Here is an 18790-nt window from a genome sequence, read left to right as displayed (position 1 = left end):
ACAGCAGTATCTTTTCCTTAAAGTGTTTTCTACATTGGTTACATATTTTGAGTAAATTAAGAAAAATCTGATTATTGGCATACTGACAAAAATTATTACAGACAGGATCACAGAGCAGAGCATGTAGACGGGACTTTTCATTTCCAGATTCATCTAGGCAGGTGTGTATTCAACACTGTCTTCCTCTTTCCATTATCTCAAATTATGAATATTCACAACCCAGTAGTATAGATGAAAGTCAGCCAATGCCATACTCCCTCCTATCTTTGTAATGCTGAATTTTTAACAAGTGGTCTTTTATCCTTCTGTATAAACAAGCTGATAATAAGAATAATAAGAAGCTGCTGAGTAAGAAGAAAGGAATGGGATAATGATGTTTTTAAAACAACAATAGAAGGGCCCAGCTGTAAGTTTTTGAAAGAGGATGTTGCAAAACGGGCGGCACGGTGGCGCAGTGGGTAGCGCTGCTGCCTCGCAGTTGGGAGATCTGGGTTCGCTTCCCGGGTCCTCCCTGCGTGGAGTTTGCATGTTCTCCCCGTGTCTGCGTGGGTTTCCTCCGGGAGCTCCGGTTTCCTCCCACAGTCCAAAGACATGCAGGTTAGGTGGATTGGCAATTCTAAATTGGCCCTAGTGTGTGCTTGGTGTGTGGGTGTGTTTGTGTGTGTCCTGCGGTAGGTTGGCACCCTGCCCAGGATTGGTTCCCTGCCTTGTGCCCTGTGTTGGCTGGGATTGGCTCCAGCAGACCCCCGTGACCCTGTGTTCGGATTCAGCGGGTTGGAAAATGGATGGATGGATGTTGCAAAACTGCTGAAAATGATTAAGACACATAAAGAAAATAGGCCCAACTGCAAAGCACATCAATTTTTTGCTAAAACAGTACCGATTCTCAATGTTCATGATTTCTGAGAACAAGACAGAAACCTAACAGATGGAATGAATGTGTAAATCCTGTTTACTTCAGATCAAGGGTCTCCAACATGTCACACACGAGCTACCGGTAGCTCGCAACCCCTTTCCAAGTAGCTCACCAAATGGTTAATGAATCCTAAATAAATTTGAAAACTTGATTAGTCAAATTAGGGGTGGGCGATCTTTAAAAAAAAATCATATCACAATCCTTTAACACAAAATCACGATCCACATTCTGAATTGCATTCACTTAAGAGAATATCCGGACTCAAACTCATCAAGACCTAAGTAACACTTTATTTTAAATATCAAACAAAGTTGAATTCAATTGTTCTCTCGTTCGCTAGCTAATCGGAGTTAAGGAACACGCCCCAAAGCTGAGTGAGGAAGGCCCCTTCCCTCGGCCTGCTGCGTCTCTCTTGGATTCGCGCAAAGATAAATATAAATTGCTACCGCATGCAAACTATGATACATAGCGGAAAGAGAGAAGTTGCAAAATCAACCAGAATGTTCATGCAAATTATAGAAAAAAAAACCCTGATCTAAATCCGTTAAGTAGTTCGCTCGTGAAAAGCGTACAGACAGACAGACATTGGATTTTATATATTATATATTAGTAAACCTTCAAAATAATGTGCAGTTAAAGTCTCAAAAGCATTCTCAGCATTTCTGGAGCTTAGTAGAGCCAGATAACTATAAGAATCATCACCAAGCATTTGTTTGGGTCTACATACCTCTGTGAGTCTGCCTTTTCTGACGTGAATGTCATGAAATCACAGTTGAGAACAAGACTGAGAGATGAACATTTAAATGACTCCATAAGAGTGAACCTAAGTGGCTACACTCCACCATACACCTCTCTTGTTGACTCCATGCAGTGCTAGTCATTTGACTAACGAAAAAACACATCACACATGCAACTAGACATGTGAATACTCTTGTGAAGTGAAACAGTGACATGTAACAAAATGACAAATGAATAAGTAATATCTGTGTATTTGTAATTGCATTGTTTTGTTTTGACAGCATTCATGTTTTAATTCAATAGTGAGAGATACACTAGAAAATGCATACAGACATACAAAATGCACTTGCAGGTGAACTAAATATTTTTTGTGATGTTTAAATGCAAAATGTGAGTTGTGGACACCAATATTTTGTAAATGTTCAGGCAAAACAAGCTTATTCAGTTTGTTTGGGTTGAAATAAGCTATGAGAATAAACGTTAGAAAACAGGAGTAGCTCTCGGCCATTTTCCTTTTGTAAAAGTAGCTCTCAGGGGGAAAAAAGGTTGGAGACCCCTGCTTTAGATAGACAGGGTCTACAAACAATTTTGAATATTCTGGGCATAAGCGATCTGTTTATTTGCATAATGCAGAATTGCAGAAATATCATTCAAGAATTTCTTGGTGTATATTAAGTGTGTGACTTAATTGCTTTGCTCTTTGAGTAGTTCCAAATGCAAAAATCATGCAATGGCTGGCACACTGGCAGCATAAGCAGCATGTAAAATTTTAATCTCACCTATCTAAAAGTTTTTAATGATCTTTTAATTGCTGCTGATGCAGGCAGGTGCTCTATGCTTGTACTGTTAGATCTTACCGCAGCTTTTGATACGGTGGACCATCGGATCTTAATTAATATATTAGAGCTGTTAGGTGTCTCTGGCTCTGCTTTGAACTGTTTCTCCTCTTATTTGTCAAATAGGAGTTTCTCAGTTGGTGTGGCTGGTTTTTCATCTGACTCTGCTCCTCTGACATGTGGAGTGCCACAGGGCTTGGTTCTTGGACCTATACTTTTCTCTTTATATATTCTTCCCCTATCACAGATTCTTAACTCTTTCAATGACATCTCGTATCATCTATATGCTGATTATATACAGCTTTATTTTTCATTTAAGCCTAACCAAATTAATACTTTGGTCACTTTGGTTGATTGTCTGTCTCAGGTTAACAACTGGCTCAGTATTAATTACCTGCAGTTGAATTCAGGAAAAACTGAGGTACTAATTGTTGCTCCTCCTGTTCTTCATTCTGAGATCAGTTTAAAATTATCTTCTGTCTCTCCTGTTATTAAGTTGAGTCTACGTAACCTTGGCGTTATTTTTGATAGGTCCCTGACATTTGATGAATATGTAAGGTCAGTCAGCCGCTCGTGTTTCTTTCATTTAAGAAATCTCTCAAAACTAAGAAATGTTATTTCAAAATCAGAATTGGAGATGCTTGTTCATTCTGTTATTTCCTCATGGCTTAATTACTGTAATGCTCTCTTTACTGGTTTGAGCAAGTCCTCTCTCTCACACCTTCAGTTAGTTCAAAATGCAGCTGCCAGGCTCCTAACTCACGCTAGCCGGAGTGGTCATATCGCCCCCATTTTGCAGACACTGCACTGGCTCCCAGTGTTTTATAGAATTCATTTTAAAGTTTTGGTATTTACTTTCAGAGCTTTGCACGGACAAGCTCCCGAGTACCTAACCAGCCTGCTCCAACACCATACAGCTTGCCGGACTCTAAGATACTTGGCAACAGGGCCTTCTCGTTGTCCCACACACTCGGATAAAAACCCATGGGGATCGTGCCTTTCAGTCTGTGGCACCAAGACTATGGAATAGCCTGCCTTGCGGTCTTGTGGAGTCGAGTCTGTTGATTCTTTTAAAAAACAACTAAAAACATTTCTTTTTAAACAAGCTTTTAATCAGTGCTGAATAGTACCAGATTGTTTATTTATTGCTTTTGTTTTGTTTTAACTGTTGTATTTGTACTATATTTGCTGTTCAGCTCCCTGTGACCTTTTGTCTATGAAGGGTGCTATATAAATAAACAACTACTACTACTACTACTACTACTATCGCTATGGTTTAGATTGACTGTCTGCATCTTGGTTTACTGTTCTGTCTGTCTATGCAGTTTTACTGTGCCATTAACATTTTTTCAATCCCAGTTGAATAAACTAATTAATTTGTGCAAGGTGAGCAAAACAAGTACATTATATAAAGAAAAATACAATTTTAGTTATTTCCAAAACTGGAAGTAAAAAGAAGTACACAGCATTTAAAACAGGTCCAAAATTATCAAATTGACATCAAAATTAATAAAAATAAATAAATAAACAAATAAATAATATCATACCCATCTTTGTCTTGTGCTCTATACCAATTTATGTCACATTTTTCAACAATAATATACTCTTCCCCTTGGATAAGATTTAAGTCATGGCTTTCCACACCAATGAAGTCATACATGGCTATTACAATCTCTTCCTTTCCTTTTTCATCATGTTTTTCTGGAGGAGGAGGAGGAGGCGGCAGCATGCGGCACTAAAATGTAAATAAATAAATAAACTGAACATTTCAAAAGGATTAAGAGTTAAAATTCACATTTATTATTTTTAAATAGAAGAATTAATACTAGAACCACCAACATTTTGCATGTACTTTAACTATGAAAGCTGCATAAAACTGTGTCTGAATCCTTTTGTTCTCACTAATGAACTATCAATTTGGCATACTGAATGTCCATTCCGATTGCATTTCCCTAAAAACTATAGATAAGACAAAAACAGCTTAAGTGAATGTAAAAACATTTTTTTCTCTTGGTGAACATCTTCTTGCTTTAACTTAAAATGTTAGTTTAAATTTTTAATTAAAAAAAGGTTCCAAAATCGAATTGATGCTTGGGGAAAAACCACTTCAGTTTTAGTAAAAACAAAACAACACTTTGCAATCAGCTGATGAAAAAGCAAGCAACTGTGAAAGATACTAATATTTTTCTGTATAGTTTTAAAAACCATAATTACATATTGTATAGAATATTATAAAACATCAGCAGTCCTTGCAGCATTTTGGTGTCTACTCTTAGCAGCAGTCACATACAAAAAAGGCAGCAGTTCATTTGTGTATGTTTTGTTGTGCATGCATCCTGCTCCAGGGCACTGTCTCAGTCATTGACAATCTTGTGTTGCCTTTCACAGGGTTGTGGCAGCTCCCATCTCATTTTGTGTACAGTACAGTATAGTACAGAGAAGGTTTCTCACTTTGTTATTTACCATAGATAGTGATGTAAAAATATTATCAACAATGACATTGTTGCTGCTTGTGAAAGGCTCAGCAAGTCGCATCACCACAGTCGCAGACTTAATTCCCTGGTAATTAAGTGTGATCTTTCTCTAAGTTGAAAATAGTGTTTATTATGTATTTTTATTGACGACAGCAGGTATACAAAATTTGATTCCTGACTTTTTACCAATTCTGTTTCATGAGTTTGGAAGTCAGGCTAAACATTTTGTTTTTGGGACTCACTGAAATTTTGAATCCAAAGTTTTAGGGTGAAGCTACCAACTCTTTACAGAATTGAAGACAGGGAGGCTATTGATATTTTAGTAGCCAATGGTAAGTATTCGATAGTGTACAAGATATTACCATATTGTTAACAAAGACAGGGACTTTCTAATTAAAAACAGGATTTTATATAAAGTATTTCAGCAAGAAGAAAATCAAGAACACATATTCAGGAAATGATAATGATCCAGCTGCCTACTCATAGCTAACAGGCCGAAAGGAGTAGTAAAGAAATGTTAGCGAGGGTATCATAGATATATAGATAGATAAATACTTTATTCATCCACTCAGGAAATCCATGTGCTATTTCCTAAAATGTATCTGCAGTCAACTACTACTTAATTTTCCAAAACAGGCCCTGTGTAAATATAAAGCTCTCTTACAAACAGTAAACATCCTAGGGCCAAGCCTATAACAATAACGATGAGGCCAATGATGACAGTGTGAATCCAAAGTTTATATTATTATACATAAATAATACATACATGTAGCGTGTGAATGAGATAGGCTGCTCAGCTGGTTGGAACAGCATGGGAATAATATATGACAAATAACAGACTAAGCATTGAAGATACCTCTGTGAGCACTATGAGAGGAAAGGGTCAAGGGGATATTGTAGAAGCCCAGTAGAACTACTCCAGACATTGTTTCATATTACGGTAGATGGGCAGGAAGCATGAAAGCTACCAGGGAAGTTATACGGGAGATTAACCTTTTCAGCTGACAGATCTCAGATGATAAGCCTTAGGCCTGAAAGTTTTGTCAAGCAGAACAGGAGTGTAATGTATTCTTGGAAAACTGAAAGGCAAAGCATTATTCAAAGTATTTTGCTTAGATAGAAAGTGCAGCATTTGATTCCAATAGGAACATAACCTTGACTTGCCAATAATGATTCAATAACATGTTCTATGTGTTTTGAAAAACTGTAAAATGTCATGTAATGCTTTACTAAACACAAAAACAAGTAAGCAATGTGTTTCATGTGTGCAAGAAGGAAGAAGTTCAACAGCAGTCATTTTGTTGGACCTTTTTCAGAAAGAGGTCTCTCTCTTAACTGCAGTTTGAAAATGGACACTATTAGTTCACTTGTTGCTTTTCAAAGGCTCTTGCAAAGAGTGACAATTTTTAAGGAACCTGCCATCTGGGCAAGTGTCATCTGCCTTCTTGATGTTGCTAATTGGGCTGAATGAAGATTGGATGAACTCACCCAGGTTCTATGATTTATTTACAGTATATTGCTTATGTTTTCCACAAATAAATATAATTTTAAGTGAAAGCTTCAATCAGTATCAGTCTGATTCTTACTAGCAAGCCAAGAATCTGGATTGTAAATTTTTGTCTAACTGCAGCCTGTTAAGGACACAATGACGATGCTCTTGTGAAGTTGTCTATTGACAATGAACTGGGTTGAAGTAAAGGATTGAAAGTAAATGACAGCCCCAGTGGGCACGTATTTAGCTAAAGAGGTCCCTAGGGTTGAGTATGCTGGGTACAATATGGACAGTGAGACAGGTAAGAGGTCACAAGTAACGGTTGTATATCTTGTTTAATATTTCTTCATATTCTCCATTAAGAAAATAACCAAAGATGTTAGCTGGCATCTTTTGTGTTAAGTGCATATCACAGTCAATATGATAACACAAAAAAACAGATGTCTAGGCCTTTAATTAGGAATTAGGGCTCAATGATGCATGAATACTTTAAACCACCAGACATAAGCCTCATTATTTTTAGGGGGTTTTCCTGATCCAGACAATCCCTGGAATCATAATTTCAGAAAGTGACTTCAGGGTGGTAAATAAAAGCTTCTATCTGCCTGTAGCCCATTTACTTTTTACACTTTATGTTTTCCCATTGCTTAAGTCAAGCAATTTATTTCCAAGGTAATATCTAACCAAACCACAAAGGATTTTGTCCTTCAGTTTAGCAAAAACTAACAGGTAATATATTATATTGTAAATAAGTGAATACTGTATAAAATCTTTAAAATGTGCTTTAAAATATCAATTTTAATAAAAAGTACAAAAAGAATGGTTATCTGTAATGTACCTGTAAACACAAACCAAATTGTAAAACTTCATTACATATTTCAGGATATGCAACAAAACTTTGAAGCATAAAGTCAGACATGTATTACCCATACAAGCTCCTCTTGTAAATAACCAGATCATATTTGTGTCCTTGGGGCCATTTGCTCAAGTTATTTAGATACTGTTTACCTTCATCCAAAGAATAATTGGGATATATATAATGGGAAGAGAAAGAAGCCCAGCTATGACCTGAGATGCCCTACAGAGAAACAGCCAACACATATACAATAGGGAAGGAAACAACACGATAAATAGAGGACATGAAAGGTAATGCAGAATCAGATGCAAGGAGAACAAATCTACTGATTCATGGAACTGAAAAATAGTACAGGACTTAAACAGATCTATGGTGAGTTACTTGATTTACAATGAAGATGCTAACAAATGAACCTCATTTTAAATATCAAACTGTTAAGTTATTTTGATTCTCAAAGCACTTTAGGGAAGATAAAACAGGCATAATTCTTAGTTAAGACAGAAGATTATCTTGTTAAAACATATAACAGCAAATCTTGGTCATTCAATACTGTACATTTCTCCTTTGTTGAATCTATTGAAAACTGAGACCAGATTAGATTTCTTATTATAGCACAATTTATAATGTGAACTGATATCATTTCTGAATTGAAAACATATCTCTTCTGTGTGCTAAACTTTATTTTCTCTTTTTGCCTTCTGATAGACTAACTGTAGTAATTTGCTCTTCAGTCTTGGGTTTAAAGTCAAACTAGAGTTAACTAATACGGTGTATGGACTTTAAAACTAAACAATTGTCCAACCTCTCATTCTTCTCAGCACTTTTACTATAGCATAAACAATTCAGTATCTAAAAGTGACTCTTTTTGCCATCTTGAACAGTCTGAAGATCAATGTCCAGCAATTTTTTGTCTCACAGGGTCATTCTTCTTGAACTTAAGATCCTTTATTACTCAGTTAAATGAAATGATCCAGAATATGTGCTGCAATGCACTGCTGTCTTCCTGTCACAGCATTTCAGGGATAACCTTTGAGAGGTTTTCAGAGGTCTTTGTGACCTCTTAGGTATAACTAGTCAAGTACCTGTTGGTCAGGCAGCTATACATGGATATGGAAGCCTTGTGTAAACATGGGAGAGATGTGAGAAAGGAGAAGGAAAAAAGAACATTATCATGAAAAGCAGGATTTCCAAAATCAAGAGAAAGAAGAATTTGGAATTGAACAAAAGTGAAAAGAAAGCTGACCCATAAAAGAGAACTGAGAAATCCAAGCTGACACCTTGCTGTAATTGAGTTTCTTTATACAGAAACAAAAGAGACAGTGCAGTGCTAAGTAATAAATTGAATTAGGTATTATACATATGCACACCTACCTTTCCAGAATTCTCGGAAATAGGTGTGGGAGGTAGAGGTTTTCTTGAAACTGAAACAAACAAACAAACAAACAAACAAACCAATAAATAAATAAATGAATGAATGAAGGAAGTATAATTCTTGCAATCAAAACACTATCTAAGAGTTTCTTCTTCTTTCTAACTAATACTCCAGTGGACTGTTGGAGTCAATGGTGGCAGATTTCTATTGACCTGGGTCTTTTCCTCTTTTGATTCAAGTGCACTTTGGATATCAATTGTAGTCTATTCCCAGATATCATCGAACCATTTTCTTTTATGTCTTCCTCTTTCATTTGTTCCCTCAGCTCTTCTAAGCAGCACTGTCTTTATCAATGTGTCACTCTTCATCCTACAGACATGTCTAAGCATCGCTAGTTTCTTCACTTTGATCTTGGTCTCAGCTGTTACACTTCTTTTCAAGACATTTATAACCTCTTTATAGCTGACCATTTTCCTCCAAGCTATTTAATTGTCATTATGTAGCATTTCATTTCATTCACCTTAAAAATGTTTACTTTCTTCAGAGTCCCAAGACTCACATGCATGTAGCAATGCAGATATCATGCATTCATCTATTATTTTCAGCTTGGTCTTTAAATCGATGTTTTTATTTTTCTATGATCAGGACTACAAAGCCACTTTTGCTAATCCAATTCTCCATTGCATTTCCTTGCTGCAATTATTATGCAAAGTTTTCATGCTTCTGAGGTATGTGAACTAGTCTAAATGTGCATGTTTTACACCTCTTATGCACACTTCTCCTGCTTTGTTGTTACCAGTTACCATCACTTATGTCTTTTCCCAGTTAATGAACAGCCAAAGGTCATTGCCAGTCTGGTGGATTTCTGTCAACTGTATCTGCAGGTCCTCCTTCTTTTCTGTCAACAGATTTATTCAGCACATCTATCTCATCTGCAAATCGCAGAATCTTAATGTTCCTTCCCTATATCACCACACCTACATATTCTTGCAATGTAATTCTTTCCATTGTGTTCTTCAGAATTGTTATAAACTTAGCATTACTCTATAAAATAATTTTAAAACTTTACAAGTTACATTTACTTTCTATAAAGTTTAAGCTGCATCATAAAAAATTAAGATAGGACAGTAATTAATTCTTAGTTTAAACCACACTTTGTTATGTATATTTGTTATGTACAAAATAAAACACAAAGAAAAGGAGAAATAATCTGAAATTAACTGTTACAAATGACAAAAGTACATAAATCCAAAACTTAAAATCCAGATCTATCCTAAAGAGACCACTAAACTTAAAAAAGGCAGCCAAAGAACACAGTTGCAAACAGCTACTGCAGCACATATGGATTTGTGCTTTGAAAGCGCAACCATGTGAAAAAAGCACAATGACTGTTTTATAAGACTTCTGAAATAATGGACTCAATGTAAAATTGACAAGAGTGATTTCACACAGGAAGCCCTAAAGTTTTGACAAATATATATACCTGTAATATATATATATATATATATATATATATATATATATATATATATATATATATATATATATATATATATACACTGCTCAAAAAAATGAAAGGAACACTTTGAAAACATATCAGATCTCAATGGGGAAAAAAAATCATGCTGGATATCTATACTGATATGGACTGGGTAATGTGTTAGGAGTGAAAGGATACCACATCTTCTGATGGAAATGAAAATGATCAACCTTAAGAAAGGCTGTATTCAAAGACACCCCGAAAATCAAAGTGAAAAATTGATACGACAGGCTAGTCCATTTTGCCGAAATTTCATTGCAGCAACTCAAAATTGTACTTAGTAGGTTTTATGGCCCCAACGTGCTTGTATGCATGACTGACAACATCAGGGCATACTCCTAATGAGACGACGGATAGTGTCCTGGGTGATCTCCTCCCAGATCTGGATCAGGGCATCACTGAGCTCCTGGACAGTCTGAGGTGCAACCTGGCAGTGCTGGATGGACCGAAACATAATGTCCAAGAGGTGTTCTATTGGATTTAGGTCAGGCGAGCATGGGGGCCAGTGCCTGCATACTCTCACCACATGAGGCCAGGCATTGTTGTGCACCAGGAGGGACTCAGGACCCATTGCACAAGCATAGGGTCTGACAATGGGTCCAAGGATTTCATCCCGATACCTAATGACAGTCAATGTGCCATTGTCTAGCCTGTAGAGGTCTGTGCGTCCCTCCATGGATATGCCTCTCCAGACCACCACTGACCCACCACCAAACTGGTCACGCTGAACGATGTTACAGGCAGCATAACATTCTCCACGGCTTCTCCAGACCCTTTCACGTCTGTCACATGAGCTCAGGATGAACCTGCTCTCATCTGTGAAAAGCACAAGGCACCAGTGGTGGACCTGCCAATTCTGGTATTCTATGGCAAATGCCAATCGATCTCTACGGTGCCGGGCATTGAACACAGGGCCCACCAGAGGACATCAGGCCCTCAGGCCACCCTCATGAAGCCTGTTTCTGATTGTTTGGTCAGAGACATTCACACCAGTGGCCTGCTGGAGGTAATTTTGTAGGGCTCTGGCAGTGCTCATCCTGTTCCTCCTTGCCCAAAGGAGCAGATACGGGTTCTGCTGATGGGTTAAGGACCTTCTACGGTCCTGTCCGGCTCTCCTAGAGTAACTGCCAGTCCCATGGAATCTCTTCCATGCCCCTGGAAGACACAGCAAACCTTCTGGCAATGGCACGTACTGATGTGCCACCCTGGAGAAGTTGGACTACCTGGGCAACCTCTGTAGGGTGCAGGTATTGTCTCATGCTACCAGTAGTGACCTGACCGTAGCCAAATGCAAAGTTAGTGAAAAAACAGTCAGAAAAGAACAGGAGGGAAAAATGTCAATGGCCTCCACCTGTTAAACAATTCCTGTTTTGGGGGTAGTCTCATTGTTGCCCCTCTAGTGCACCTGTTGTTAATTTCATTAACACCAAAGCAGTAGAAACTGATTAACAACCCCCTCTGCTACTTAACTGACCAGATCAATATCCCAGAGGTTTCACTGACTTGCTGCTATACTCTGATTAAAAAGTGTTCCTTTAATTTTTTTAAATTCTATTACAGAAAAACACACATACAGTGTTGTCTACTTGTATAATGAAGATATTTTTAATACAAAGCCATTGAATGGGATTTCTGTTTTTGATATGGTATTGAATAGGGATTGAGTATTTTGAAATTTTTCATTCTATTCTCAATAGCAAGTGCAAATAAAGAAAATGTTTAATTATTCTTGTTTACAAGAATGCCTGTAAACTGAACAAGCTATGTACTTTAAACAAAGTTAGTATGCAGACCAGAAACACATTTTTTACTCTCCATGCCTTTGTGAAAGATAATTACAGCCACCTACTTTCATTAGTGTAGTTTATAAAGGACAAGTTCAGAACCTCACACAAATCGTCAAAGTCAAAATCTGCATACTATAAAAATAAGTTTATTATTCAATTCAGAATTATGAGACAAGCACACATTATTGGATAAACATGTAACAATCAGCTCAATGTCTTTATAAAATTTAAATAGAAAAAGGAAAATTAAAGATAACAAAGGTTTAATATCAGCTATGAACAGAATACTGTACAATTTATAAGTAGTTACACTATTGTGTAAAACATTAGAATGAATCTTTTCTTAAGTTAAGAAAAACACTCTTACACATTAGGTTGATTATTTAGCACTTTAATGAACTTACTGTCACCAAACAGATTATACTCTTCACAGCCAGGAGCAAGTTTTTCTGCTTGCCTGCAGCATAACCAGACACCCTCATTCCAAAACTGTGGGTGGAATTTGGCAGCTATTACTGTATTGTTTTTTATTTCTGAAAAGATAAAAATATTATTTAAAAAATAAATCTTTAACACTTCAGACAATACAAAATATTGAAAAATATAATCAGTGTAGAATGTAAATAAATTCAAACTTTTAACTTTGCCTAAACACACTTGGTATATTAAAATGGTTAAAATAATACACATATTTACAAATATAATACAGCTAACATAAAAAAAACAAAATATTACAGCAGTGTTGATAGGAACAGGCCATTCGGTCCAACAAACCTGCAAATTCTATTCTCCCCAAAATGACATCAAGTGAAATGTCCCTAAATTCCAGCCCTGCTCTATTTGGTAACTTATTCTGTGTATCTGAGGTTCTCTTTTTGAAGATAATATTTCTAATATTTTTGTAAAATCTCCCTTTAAGAAGTTTTTCTTTCTTTTTCTCTGTGTTCCTGTTGAAGAGGTTATTTTAAAGTAACATTTGGGAACCACCCTATTAATTCCCTTTATATTTTTAATAAACTCAATCATTTCAAATCTGTTTTCTTAAATTAAAAATGCTCTTTCAACCTTTCCTTATACAATGAAGTCCTGAAATCAGTTCAGTTGTTCTTGTCTACACTTTCTCTACTACAGCTATATCTGTTTTCCAATATCGAAACCAACCATGAACCATCTTAGGTGGTTTGAACATATTTAAATGCTCCATGGAAGGCTCACCCTAGAGCTGCTCCAGGCATGTCCCACTGGACAGAGACCCTGTGGCAGACCCAGGACATGTTGGAGGGTTATGTCTTTGGGCCGGCTTTGAAACATCTGAGAATTCCTGTAGTTTAGGAACAGGGAAGTCTGGGCTGACCTGCTTTGTCTGCTGCCACCGTGACCCGCATCAGGGGAAGCAGTTTCAGAGGATGAAAAGGATTAGATATGCATTATATATCTTAAACAACACTGTTCTTGACTTGTACTCTACAGATTGTGCTAATTAACTAAACATACTATTATCCTCGCTGGTCGCATATATACACTGTCTTAATGTAGGCAATAACAAGTCCACTGTGACTACTAGGTCCTCCTCATATAATGTGTACATTACATTTTCAACCCTTCATTTGGGTACTCAAACCTAATATTCTTAATTCCTACAAGTATTACCTTCCATTTATTTACATTAAATTTCATTTGCCTCTAATTTGCCCAGGTCTGCATTCTGCCCAGTTCTCTCTGTAATGATTTGGCTAATTCATGATTTTCCACTTTTCTGCTTATTTTGGTGTTGTGTGTAAACCTAACCACTTTGCTATTTTTATTCTTATCAAGATCTTTCATGTATATTAAAAAGCGAAACATCCCCAGCAGTGATCCCCTGAGGGACACCACTTTTATCATTACTTACAGTAAAAGAGAAGGTGCACCAATCTACATATGAATTCACATTTCTTTTAATTTAGTAACTCTTGTAGGATTTAATATTAGATGTTTTCTGAAAACCAACATAAATAATATCATATGCACCTCTATGATTGTATGTTTTGCTTCTTGCTAACTTCTAATCTTTAGGGATTTGCCCAGTGTGTACTAAATTTTGAAAACACAGTTCCAAAGCTGTGACATTCTGATTATGAAGACAATACTCTGCTTTACAGGGGACAACATGAGAACTCCCATCCTCCTGCAGATAGGACAGATTCTAAGCTGCAAGTGGCACACTTCTGTGTATATGACATCAATGGTTAGCCCTATCACTGTTCTCCACGTCTGCATGTGCCACGGCATGGTTACAGTTCCTATAACTGCTGAGAGGTTAACAAATTTGTCACTCATTAAAATTTAGAAAAATGAAAACAAGGATCATTTGCTAATTCACTGTCAGTTTCATTTAGTTTGCCCTTACTGTTCTTAATGCACTTCACTTTCTCTTTGACTGTTATTTTACTAGTAAAATATTGAAATAATCTCTTTGGGTCATCTTTCATCTCTTCTACAACATTTCTCACTATCTGCCTTTTAAATTTCCCAGAATACTAACTGCTGCTCTCATAAGCTCCTTGTATAGCTTTATTTTCTTTACATCACCTTTTTCAGCTCTATGTTTATCCACTGTGAAGCTCGGTTTAATTTCCGACTAATTCTAAATTACAAGATGAATTTGTCCTACATTGTACATGAATTGTCTTTAAATCTGATCCACTGCTACTCAACTTATTCTACACTTAAAAACTTATCCTAGTTTGCCCTTTATAGATTTTGCTGCATCTGCTCAAAACTTGCCCCATTATACGTAGTAAGTTTAGTTTTTGAATATGTCAAAACACTGTGAAATTTACTGCATTATGGTTAAACATAATGAAATACCAACATACATACTGTAGATAGAGTGAGTCACACTCGTGCGTTTGGGAGACAACTGCTGGGCTCATCAAATGCTAATTCCACCATGAGTCAAGGGTCAGCACTATGTTTGAATGTTTTTACTCTTCCTCTACCTACAGACCAGAAGACTGACAGGCCAAACACCTGTGAAGGCACTTCTGGTTTCCAGTCACCTCTTCCTGCCTTACTGCTTTAAAATCATCTTACTCCTATCTAGCCTTGGACTCACATCTAGAAAGACAATCATTTTGTTATGTTACAACTCTTTATGATTATTTTTGTCTATTACAATAGATACATAGTAGTTTATTTGTTCCAAGGGAAAATTTAGCTTTTTACAGAAATTCAAGAAATATTACAACAAACAACAAAAACAAAACCTCCACCTTTGCTAAGGATAAAAGAGCAGTCAGAGAGGTATTATAAAGGCACATTGCCACAGGTACAAAGGATCCCTAGTAGTGCTCTTGACACACTTCTGCTGAATACTTCTTTGGCTAAAAGTGCCCAATGATACTGTGTCACAGAGAGGATGTGCAGCACTGTTCATAATGGCCATCAGCTTTGTCTTTATTCTCACTTCTGATACTGTCTGCAGTGAGTTAAGAGCGTGCCCAATAACTGAGCCCACTTTTTTAATTAGCTTGTTGATTCAGTTGGCTTCTCTTAAATTGATGTCACTGCTGATTGCTTTAACTTACGAATAGTTTGTTTCCTGCTCTAATGTAAAAGAACTGATATTTCTACATGCTACACATCATTCTAGGAAAATTATATTGCTGAAATTTGTGGAAATCAGAAGCTAGCTAGCTAGATACATAGATAGACAGACAGACAGTGCCACACATGTGCAAATAGGAGACAAATTCAGGGCTCATCTACTGGTAACTGCACTCCAAACAAGAGGGTGGCACTGTTGCTTAATGCCTTTTCTATTCCCGTACTGGAGAACTGATGATTGAGGCATTCCACCTCTGACATCACTTCTGATTTCCGGCCCTCCTGAACCCGCCCCTTCTGTATCACACTTCTGAAAACAGGCAACACTGCCAGCTCGGAGTCAGTCATAGCAAGGCTCTCATCTGAAGAAGATGTCTCTGCAATTACTACATGTATCTTCACATCTCTAACATCTTTCAGTTATACAGGGTTCACCCAGGTGCCCCAACCATTGATGACTTGTTGTTTTATTGATTTACAATAGATAGATTGAAAACGTTGTTTTATAGAAACAAAATATAGAAAGGCTTAAACATTACAGAAAAGACTTACAGAAAGCCTCCCTGATACAAATGTCAATTGTTAATGATCACAACATCTATTGAAATTAAATAGTATATGAAATAGTAGCAATCACAGCATGAATATGGAAGTGTACATGACACAAACCCCTTGTTATGCATTTGTTCAGTGGAGAAAATCCAGTTTCTAACCTCAGTCATAAAAAACCACAAAAGACCTAGTCCAGATATCCTTTAGGAATGGTATTTAAACTATAACACAACTGCTTACCAAGCTATTCTAGTTTTATCTAAACATTGACACAATATACACAAGCAGTCAAATGGTCCTCCAGTGTCTAAATTCGTTGAAATACAAAGCTGTCATGATTTTAGCCATGTGATAGTCATTGTGAAGTAATCCTATGCAGGTTTCGTATTGCTGTGTGTATGCGATTCATTTCTTCTGGATTCTGGTGTCTACCTATAAAAACTGACTGATCGTTTGGTTTGAAATTATAGTTCATTTTTTATTTTCCTAGACTCTTTCTACAAAAAAATAAAAATTTAATTTTTTTCTGAACTTACTTGCTAATTAGATAGATAGATAGATAGATAGATAGATAGATAGATAGATAGATAGATAGATAGATAGATAGATACTTTATTAATCCCAAGGGGAAATTCATATACTCCAGCAGCACCTTACTGATACAAAAAACAATATTAAATTAAAGATTGATAATAATGCAGGTAAAAACAAGACAATAACTTTATATAATGTTAACGTTTACCCCCCAGGTGGAATTGAAGAGTCGCATAGTTTGGGGGAGGAACGATCTTCTCAGTCTGTCAGTGGAGCAGGACAGTGACAGCAGTCTGTCGCTGAAGCTGCTCTTCTGTCTGGAGATGACACTGTTTAGTGGATGCAGTGGATTTTTCATAATTGATAGGAGCCTGCTGAGCGCCCGTCGCTCTGCCATGGATGTCAAACTGTCTAGCTCCATGCCAACAATAGAGCCTGCCTTCCTCACCAGTTTGTCCAGGCGTGAGGCGTCTTTCTTCTTAATGCTGCCTCCCCAGCACACCACCGCAAAGAAGAGGGCGCTCGCCACAACCGTCTGATAGAACATTTGCAGCATCTTATTGCAGATGTTGAAGGACGCCAGCCTTCTAAGAAAGTATAACCGGCTCTGTCCTTTCTTACACAGAGCATCAGTATTGGCAGTCCAGTCTAATTTATCATCCAGCTGCACTCCCAGGTATTTATAGGTCTGCACCATCTGCACACAGTCACCTTTGATGATCACGGGGTCCATGAGGGACCAGGATCCATAATTACTACTCTTGTTTAAAATTAGAATTGATCTGGCTTCTGGGTTGTCACTGACAGTAGCCACTAGAAATCATATACTTTGATATTAAATGGATTTTAAATTTACGGATGATCTTTAATGCATGCAAACCCAGGCATTGGCTTGTCATGACTGCACTTCAAACAGGCTGCAAACTTAGATGGAGTCACAAAGAGGACCCAAAGGCTGCCTTATGTATGCAACACCTGAAACAGGAAGAAATACTAAGAGAATGAAAGCGGGGTATATTAAATACTCCCATATTCAGCTACTTGCACTACGATAGCAAGCGCCTATGCAGCTCAGTTACACTTTACCATAGGAACTGTTTGTACACAGACGGAGAGGGTGACATGCTGGTGTGAGAGTAAAAGCAAGGTGAAAAGGTTTAAGAACTTGTCTACCATCTATTGTAATGGGAAATGTTCAATTGCTGTCAAATAAGATGGATGAACTGTCTGTGCTTATAGCAGGCCATGAAACATACAAGAACAGTGGCATTTTCTGCTTTACGGAAAGCTGGCTTAAACCTGGTACACCTGATGCTGTATTAATGCAGGATGGATTTCATCTTATTCGAACAGACAGAAACTCAGCAGTGTGGAAAAAAGACAGGATGGGGACTGGTCATCTATGTGAATAAGGAATGGTATAAAAGGGAACATATTACAGTTAAAACTACAGTTTGTAATTCAGACATTGAAATTCTAGATATTGGAATTTGTCCATGTTATTTGCCCAGGGAGATAAATTACAATAACCTTATTAATGTTTATATTCCTCCCTCTGCAAATGGCGACCTAGCAATGGAAATGATTCATTCTTTCACCAACACTTTAATGATGACTACGACCCTGCAGTTATAATATGTGGTGACTTCAACCATGTGACTTTGGAACAAACAATGACAAATTTCTATCATTTTGTGACCAGTTCCACCTGAGGAAATAACAAGCTGTATTCAAATGTTAAAGATGCATTTAGGTGTAATCCACTTGCTCATTTAGGCAAATCTGACCACAACCTGATCCATCTTATTCCCAGCTACGAACCTGTTATTAGACAGCAACCTGTTACCTCCAGAACAGTGAGGAAGTGGAGCCTAAAGGCTGAAAAGACACTGAATGATTGCTTCCAAATGTTAGACTGGGAAATGACTGTCACTGCATCACTGACTATATTAACTTCTGTGTGACACAGTGGTACTCACAAAAGATTGTGTGCTGCTTTCCAAACAATAAGCCCTGGATTACTAAGGAGCTAAAACGTCTCCTGAATGAGAAAAAGAGAGCATTCAAATCCGGTGTCAAAGAGGCTCTGAAGGACATACAGTGTG

At 37.2% G+C, this 18790-nt stretch overlaps 1 protein-coding gene across 2 annotated transcripts in view; it reads right to left on the bottom strand.

Moving 5' to 3' along the window:
• tec (tec protein tyrosine kinase) overlaps window positions 1–18790 on the bottom strand; it is a 187365-nt gene that overhangs the window by 46706 nt on the left and 121869 nt on the right. For both annotated transcript variants that reach the window (XM_028801906.2, XM_051928357.1), the window contains 3 exons: window positions 12416–12544; window positions 8684–8733; window positions 4038–4225 (listed from right to left, as the gene is read on the bottom strand). In XM_028801906.2, the coding sequence (XP_028657739.1) occupies window positions 4038–4225; window positions 8684–8733; window positions 12416–12544 (367 nt within the window). The remainder of the gene's footprint in view (window positions 1–4037; window positions 4226–8683; window positions 8734–12415; window positions 12545–18790) is intronic.

This window comes from Erpetoichthys calabaricus, chromosome 5 (assembly GCF_900747795.2).
Source record: "Erpetoichthys calabaricus chromosome 5, fErpCal1.3, whole genome shotgun sequence".
Taxonomy (NCBI): domain Eukaryota; kingdom Metazoa; phylum Chordata; class Cladistia; order Polypteriformes; family Polypteridae; genus Erpetoichthys; species Erpetoichthys calabaricus.
Note: the sequence above shows the minus strand (reverse complement) of the source record. Positions and strands in the feature narration are given on the sequence as shown.